The sequence below is a fragment of the Mastomys coucha genome, unplaced genomic scaffold, assembly GCF_008632895.1.
Source record: "Mastomys coucha isolate ucsf_1 unplaced genomic scaffold, UCSF_Mcou_1 pScaffold23, whole genome shotgun sequence".
In the NCBI taxonomy this organism is placed as follows: Eukaryota; Metazoa; Chordata; class Mammalia; order Rodentia; family Muridae; genus Mastomys; species Mastomys coucha.
The window spans coordinates 74,470,643-74,479,352 of record NW_022196906.1 but is presented as its reverse complement, the minus strand read 5'-3'; the positions used below and the strand labels follow the sequence as shown (position 1 = coordinate 74,479,352).

General features: G+C 38.3%; 1 protein-coding gene across 2 annotated transcripts in view; it reads left to right on the top strand.

Annotated features, from left to right (window-relative positions):
- The window catches only part of Filip1 (filamin A interacting protein 1), a 191,258-nt gene extending 182,548 nt beyond the window's left edge, over positions 1 to 8,710 (top strand). The window contains exon 7 of one of the 2 annotated variants that reach the window (XM_031345190.1): positions 4,815 to 8,710. In XM_031345190.1, coding sequence (XP_031201050.1) covers positions 4,815 to 4,855 — 41 coding nt within the window. In that variant the 3' untranslated portion in view covers positions 4,856 to 8,710. The remainder of the gene's footprint in view (positions 1 to 4,814) is intronic. The other variant, XM_031345188.1, reaches the window with a different exon arrangement.

Sequence of the window (8,710 nt, the reverse complement as noted above, 5' to 3'; positions counted from 1 at the left end):
AAAAAAAAGCCACAGTGTGAATGCTGGGAGTTAAACCCAAGTATTCTACAAGAGCAGAAAGCACTGTTAACGACTTTCCAGAACCTCCTCCCAAACAGTTCTAAATTTAAAGACAGATTTAAGCATTTAGCCTATGTGCCTGAAAGTATAAAGACTGGGCATCATGGGCTCAAAATTTACATATTTCTCATCACTTATCTTTTGTTTATAGAGAATGTTATATTTGAGAGAAGCAGTTCAAATTTGCTTGTTCGGTGATTGGCTTGCCTGGGAAATAAATTATCAGGCATAATTATTGGCGACTCCTACAACCTGGCGAGATGGTGAGCTGATGGCAGAGGAGGAAGTGTTTTGGAAGGAATCAGATAAAGGGTCCGATGGTTATGAAACCCCAAGAGAGATTATATCATCTGGTTCAAAAGTTTTCTGGAACAAATGACAGAACTGATTATCGGAAATAGTTTTAATTAGCTGAGCTGAATCCAAAAGAAGGCGTACATGTCCAAGCCAACAGAGGAAGTTTATTGAACTTCCTATTTAAAACAGATGTTCTATCAGGGGCTCTGAATGTGATAATAGGATTGTATCCCGATGCAGTTCATAGAACTCGGAAATGCCAAAAAATAAAAACCAAAAACCAAACAACAACAACAACAACAACAAAAATAATCCAAAGAATAGCTAGGTGCTCTCCCTTCTAAAGTATACACGAGATATTTGTAGGGCATTTCTGCAGGTGGGTAAGTTACCTGGAGTGTAGCAAGCTCAAAGCTGACATTTAGAAGCTTGGGAAGGGGAAGAACTAAGCTGGTATGGGTCCTTCCCAGCATCCCTGGTAGGGAGGGAGTCACTGAACTTAGGGGCAGGCTGGTGGGGCAGCAGCCACTCTGTAAGCTGATGTAAAAATTTCTAGGAACAAAGCTGTCCTCCTCACTAGATGTAAAGCCCTGATACAAGGTGAGGTGCCACCATGCTTTGCCTTCAGTGTGTGAAGCTAGCATGTAGCTCTTACACTGGTTTGGTGGACCTGACTAGAGGGGACCCCTTAAAATGCAGAGTTCCTTGCAGATATTTTGGCAGAGTAAACACACACACTGCCTGGGAGGGAGATCATGCCTTTTGAGGGAGGATATCTTTCCCACTTTGTAGCCAACACACTCTCCTGGGAAGAAGCAGAATTCCAATATGCTGTAAAATTGACCCATTCCAAGAGGCTCCCCTGAATTTCTCCCCAGACCCTACCCCATACACGTAGCTTTGGAACCCACGCCATCTGGTTGGCTAGAAGTTCTGTGACACCACTCACAAGAGGATGGAGTCTAAGTAAGGTCAGCAGTCAAGCGAAGTTCAGAATCGATGATATATTTAACTTCCCTTGCATGGAACTTATCTAACAGCCAGAGTGATCAAAGAATGGGTTAGTGCCTTCTCACAGCAACGTCTGAATAGCAAGCAATGGGTTTGCTATCTTACCCCAAGTTTCTTAAGAGGAAAACAGAAAGATAACAAATGGGAGAAATGGAAAATGTTTATATTTTGGTAAATCGTCAAAAGTATATAAAAGCCCAGTGTCATCTATATGCATATGACATTCACCATTTAAAGAGTTTTTTCTTACAAGTAGAAAAAAGAAAATTATGTTGGTAAGTGCCTGGGTATCGGACAACCCCAAATTTAAGTGCTTTTTGTTTTTTGAGTTTGCTGATAGGTGGTAATTGACTATGATTATTGGTCTTTAGTGTCTATTAAATATTTGACAGATTATAGATAATCCAAAGATGTATTTGTAGACAAAGAAACTTCTTACAGAATTGTGCCTGGCCATAATGCCCTCTCCTCAGAGACCTCAAGTGGCTGATACTTGGGTCCTTTGCTTGGACAAAATGAAAACCTAGTAAGAGATGGGAAATATTTGCTAAGTTTGTTACCATCAACAACAGCAAAGTTGAAATAAGTTTTTAAATATTGCATTACTTATGTATTTATTTTCCCCCCACTTCCATGTGTGTGTGTGTGTGTGTGTGTGTGTGTGTACATGTTCCTGTCTGTGTGCCATAGAACATATAAATTGGTCACAGGACAACTTACAAGAGTCCATTCCGTCACCCACATGGGTCCTGAGGATCAAACTCAAGCCATGAATCAAAGCTTGATTCATCTCACTGAACAATCTTTCTGGCCTCTCAACAATTTTTTAAAAGAAAACTATTTAATGAACATTTTCAAAACCTTATGCTGTACAGTATTTACTTCTCACAATTTCGGGTGTTAGATGAGTGATTCTTATTTGAGTTCATTGGCTATTAGGGGAAAAGAGATCATAAGAAGTTACAGGTACTAGACATTTTTAATTATGAAGGTAGAGTTTGTATACAACCACCTGTCATTTGGAAGTATTGAGTATTCCTGACAGTCTATTATAAATGTGCACATTCACACATTAATTGCTACTTTGCTAATTTACATATACTAATGAAGACATATAGGGAAGACTGGGATATCATTTCCTTTGCCAAATATGAATTCTAAGGAGACCGCTGCTGTTGGACTGCACAGCACTAGAGTTAAGAGACTCCGGGGATGAAGAGGCTTGCACGCAGGAAGTCGTTGTAAAAGCTGAGAAAAATGTGAGCCCCACAGGGATCTTAAGGTGATTGCTGGAACCTTTACTGTTTACCCAGGATGAGAACAAGCTTTCAGAGTTACATCACACTAGGAATGACTCTGGACTCCTCTCTGACATTTGTTTCTGTGATTCCTTAAGGGAGGAAATGGGAAGAGACTTACATCCTGTGAAAGAGATTTGTGACGCAGGTCTCTTGAGGATTCTTTGATGCATACTATATAATTTGTTTTTTAAAGCGGTGACCAGGAAACAGCATTTTTCAGCTTAGATGGTGACTTTTACATAATAGTAAGTGCTTTTACTTTTCAGGCTTGAAGATAGATACGTTTTTAGAGATTTTCTTAAAAGTGTCTCAGAGAAAATTGTATGCATACTTATTTTTCCTTTTTCCTTTTTAATATCTTTATTATTTAAGCTGTGGGAAGCGTTCACTGGTAAACAGTCTTAAGTATGTTTTCTTCATAAAAACTGTTCCGTTTAAAGACAAAGTCAAGCCAAAAGATTGAGAAAGGGAATGAAAATATCTCCACCTAGTGGCTCCACGAGGTAATTAATGAAACCAAAATCCAACAGCATTTTCTGTAGAGGAGCATCCGCCATGCAGTTAGCAAGAACTGTGTCTACGGTGAGATGCAATTTAGTTAACATTTACATAAGGAAAATAAAGTTCAGATAGTATGCACTTGTAACGAAAGAGAAAATAGCATGTGGAAATGCTGCTTGTTATTTTTTTTGCGGGGAGCGGGAGTGCTGGGCTGGGGGAGAGTTATTGAGGAAGGAGCTCAGAGACTTCCAAGTGTTAGACAAGCATGCATGTTACGGCACAGCTACCCAACAGCTGCTCCTCATGTCATTATAAATGCTGACATGAGTTTCTTTCTTCTGCTGCGCACATGCTCAGTGACTATAGAACTGTCTTCTCACCAAGCTAGCTCTCTGCTTACTGAGAGGTATGGAGCCTCAGGGTACCACCTGCATACGTGGTTTTTAAATGACCGGATGAGAAATGTAGAATCCAAGTTCATGAGGGCATAAAGGCTCATATAAAAAGAAAACTAATCAAACAATGATACTAAATGTTTGTAACGTGGCTGGACTGCTTTAATTACTGAGTCAGCTTTGAAATTTATTATAAGGCTGAGTAGGGGGCAGGTGGGATGGTTGGGTGGGTAAACGTGTGTGTTGCCAAGCCTGAGGGCCATCCCTGGAATCTACGTAGTGTAAGGAGAGAACCCTGGACCTCTACATGTGCATCTGCCTACACACACAAATTTTTTGTTGTTGTTGTTGGTTTTTCAAGACAGGGTTTCTCTGTATAGCCCTGGCTGTCCTGGAACTCACTCTGTAGACCAGGCTGGCCTCAAACTCAGAAATCCACCTGCCTCTGCCTCCCAAATGCTGGGATTAGAGGCGTGCGCCACCGCCACCACCACCTGGCAACAAATTAAATGATCATTAAAAAAAATGTTTAGAAAAACACGAATGAATTTATAGGGCTGGTGAGGTGGCTCAATGAGGAGGGATGTCTGCTGCCAAGCCTGACAACGTGGGACTCACATGGTGAAGGGAGGTAGCCAAGTCCTGCAAGTTGCCCTCTGAACCCCACAAGTGCTGCAGAACATGCATACCACGTAACACACACTCACTCAAGTAAATGTAATTAACCAAAAAGAATGAATCTAGATATAAGAACATTAACCAGTTATGCAAAAAGCACTAGTCAGAGAACAAATTCTTTCTTAACTTCGTTGGAATGCAAAGAGACTAAGTCCTTATTAGCAGTCCAAGGCACATGCACGGGACGAAGTCACAGGTATGTGGACATTGTTCAGGACAGAGAGCATTCGGCTGGAGAACAGCTTCAGGAAAGCATTTTTCCATCATGTGAGTTGTATATAGCAATTATCATAGTTGTGTTTAGTTCTTTCATCAAGCAATATCTACCTAATATTACAAAAGTGTTAGACATAGTTTCTGAAGGGATTTAATTATTTTGTACACATGCAAGTATAAAGATGTCACCCCACAATAGCAAAGCCTGCAGAGCTGTTGTTCCTGGCCTCATGTGCCTGTTTATGTTTTGTTGTTTAACATTTACAGTCTTTTATTGAAATGATGTGGTACTGGTGTTCATGTCAACTACTTACTTGGTTTAATTGAAAATGCCGTATCTTTCTTCTCTTTATAGAAAGTGTCATCATTCACCAGTTGCGAATGAGCTCCAGATGAGATTGCCAGGCACAGCCCTTGGTCATCACTAAAGTCACCATGCTACTGATGTTGATTGGAAACACCTTAGGACTTCCAGTGATTTTCTTTCTTTTTTTTTTTTTTTTTTTTTTTTTTTTTTTTTTGGAGGATACAACTTAGCAGTTAAAAACCACATTGTGAATGACATGAACGTATGTGGCAAACCCAGTTGAATCTTTGTGCCCAAAGAACATTTTCTTCTCTTTACACAGTGCTCAGGCCTATGGGCACATGCTGTATAATTTATTTGTATAATGCTTTTTGTAATGTGATTTTCCCCCTAAACTGTCTCCTTTCTCATCCATGGCACATGTATCTGTAGGTTGTACTGTCAGTTCTTCGAAGTATTGTGTATTCAAAAGAAGTTGACCTATCATTTTCCCTTTATTAATTTGTTATTTTTAAGGGAAAGAAAGCAAAACACTCTTATTTCCCTGGACAACCTTAAAAGGTAAAACAGGAGACCCCGGGAGTTTAACTGCTTGAAAGGTGCTATGATTCTGATCGTGGCCCAACGCTGAAAACAGTGTCCTGAATTAGGAGTTTAAGTACTTAAAACCAAATTGTAACAGTCTCCTTTGGTGTTCTGAATGGGAAACAAAGAGCTTTGACTCAATTTTATTTCTACCTGCATTGTTTAATGCTGTGTATAAAACATAATAGTGACTTTGATGTCCCTGTATTCCCCACATATCAATGCCCTCGCGAAAACTTACAAATAAAAGCTGACCTAAATAATGTCAACTTTTTTCAAAAAAAAAAAAAAAAATAGGTAGACCCAAAGGTAATCACTTCCCTCTGATGTTGACAGACTTTCCAAACTACTTGTAGGTAGGAAAAACAACTACTCCTCCTCCCTCTTTCTCCTCTTCCTCCTCCCTCTATGTCCTCCCATCTCTCTCCTCCCTCCTCCCATCTCTCTCCTCCCTCTTCCTTCTCCGTCCTCCTCCCTCCTCCCATCTCTCTCCTCCCTCCCCCCTACCCAATATTATTATTCTTGGTTCAGGTTCTTGCTATGTATCTCTCGATAGCCTAAAACTGGCTTTGTAGACCAGGCTGGCCTTGAAGTCACAGGGATCCTGCCTGACTCTGCCTCCCACATGTGCTTGGACTAAAGGCATGTGCCACCAAACCCAGCTAAGAATATATATTTTAAAGAATTAAAAGCCCACCATTTGTTACTTGTCTCATTGTCAGAGCTGCTGTTGAATTTAGGTTTATGTAAAATTGTGAAATCAACTTGAAAGTCTAGTTAAAAAAAAACACTGTTGACAAGAGTGTACTTCTTAAAAGATCTTTAAAATAACTTTAAGGATAAGCACTGACACTCAGTTTCTAAATGAAGATGTCATTTACCGTGCTGTTTTAGTATGATTAAAGAGCCACAGCATCTTCTGAGTGTTCTGAGGTAAGTCAAGTCACGCAAGTCATGTGCTGGAGGCTCACCTCTGTAGTCCACAAACTATACCCACATCAGCCGCAGATGGAAGTTTACAGAGTCTCTGGAATAGGAAACACAGCGCTAAATTTCCTCCCTCATGTAGCCTAGAAGGTTTTTAATATATTCCGTGGAGCTGACAAATCATATTCAATACATACCATAAATTATTTTCTAAAAAATATTCTTGCATTTGTTTAAAGTAAAATCAATGTTATGTTAGGCATAACCTTTTGTGGTTTTTAATCACTGACACAGAAGTCTATACTACATGTGTGTGTGTGTATGAAGATTTTTAAAAGTGTTAAGATTTGCTTTCTCAAAATGTTAAAATATAATGATATTTTCAATCACGAAACAGTTTTCATTTGCTTTAGTATCTTTCTGCTGACAGCGAGGTAAAAGTTTTAGGTGGTATAGTTACTGAAGCTTCATTATTTGTTTTAAATTACAAAACTACTAAGCTGCATACGTGGATCTTCTGGGTTTCTTTCCCTCCTGAGTTATAAAGAAATTTAGTGTTTGTAAAGATGGTGAAGATTATGTTGTAACCAGTCATCTGGGCAGATGCTGATTTTCCTGCCTACCTCATCACCAATTTCTTTGTTTAAACATGAGTGACAGACAAGTAAACGAGCACATTAAATATGAAACAGAGAGTTTTAACAAAATCACAGTCACATCTCAGCAGCCTTGTCTGTTGTAAAAGTGGCCTTCACAAGCAGTTCTGGCGCTAACCTGGATACATTACATAACTTCGATTTCTTTTACTGTAAATACATCTCCATCAATTTGGATGAGACTAATTTTTGGATGGAATTATTTTTTTTTCTGAACTGCAATCAGCATTTCTAGTTCAAGGCACAGTTGACCTAAATCCATTGTTCTGTTTGATCTGTTGTTGTTGTTCTATTTTGTTTTTCAGATAGGGTCTCCTTATGTAGCTCTGGTTGTCCTGGAACTCACAGAGATCCTGTCTCTCTGTTTCCTGACTGTTAGAAATTAAAATGTGCAATACAATGCCCATCCTTTACACTTGTTTTCTGAGACAGGGTTTCACTATTTAGCCCAGGCTGTCCTCAAACACACTGTGTAGCTAAGGCTAGGTTCACACCCATGATCTTCCTGCCCCAGTTACCCAGGTGTTAGAATTACAAGCATGAATCACAGTGCTGACTATGCCTTTTCTCTTGTTAACTGTTTTTGCTTATTTGATCTTGGTTTTTGTGGTATCATCTGCATTTCTTCAAGTGTTCATAAAGTGTTGAGCTTGATAAAGAGACTGGATAGAGTGTATCTGCAGGATGTCCTTGCCCAGAATGTACATAAAATAAATACATTGAGTCTTAAAACAACCACTAAGAAATCATGATGTGGAATATCTAGTTTAAGCACTAACAGCAACATAGATGCTACTCAAATATCTTAGAGCTTGTAAAAGTCAGAGGCAAAGCAAGAGTAAATGGTTTATTAGGCATGTGATGGTTTTATCCAATGCCATTGTTGAAATTTTCTGGAAAAACAGAAAAAAAGGCATGACAGAAGTTGAATATGTTCATGTATTGTTTCAGCCACGCATCTAAAAATAGCAGAAGTACAAAATGAAACTTAAGAGTTGGTACCTGAGGCTCAGGCCATCTTATCTCCACTGCTAAACCAATGCTAAAAAGACCAATTAGAGGGTAAAGAGGAAGAAAAATTAGACGTTTATGACCATTAGTATTTGTTTCTTAAGTTTTCAGTAGTTATTTCATAACAATATAATAACTGTGTGTTCTTTATGGAAAATGTAATAGTTTCACAATGTTGAAACATTTGGACAGGTATGTTTATGGATGCTGTGGTGGGATACAGGCATTTTCTGCCTTTTTGATGTTTGTAGCTCATGTTATTTGGGGGTATTTCACCTTATCATCCAACAGATTTTGTCAGTTTACCAGTGAAAATTTGAATTTTTAATCTAATTTTTAAAGAAAAGAATATAAGGTATTCATTTATCCAAAATAATAAATGTATAATGTGATAAGTCAGTCTTAGAATTCTTCAAGTTTTAAGAGTTTTCAGAAGCAAGAATATATTTTGGGAATCTTTTAGAAATACATCCTATTTTCCTATCATTCTTAATTTGCCTTCCCTTAAGCTCTATTAAATAAATAAGTTTATTATTTTACATTGAAGCCATACGGTTTTATGTGCTTGTCTTTTATATGAGCGTAATGCCCTCTTTTTGGCTCTTCATTGAATTACAGTTAAGACATTCTCTGTTACTTTTAAAATCAAATAATTTATGGAAATCTCACCAGAGTATGAAAAAATGACAATGAAATATAAAAAGATTGTGCAATATTCTTTTTACATCTGAACACAGTATTCATACAATTAAAAAATTAAATTTC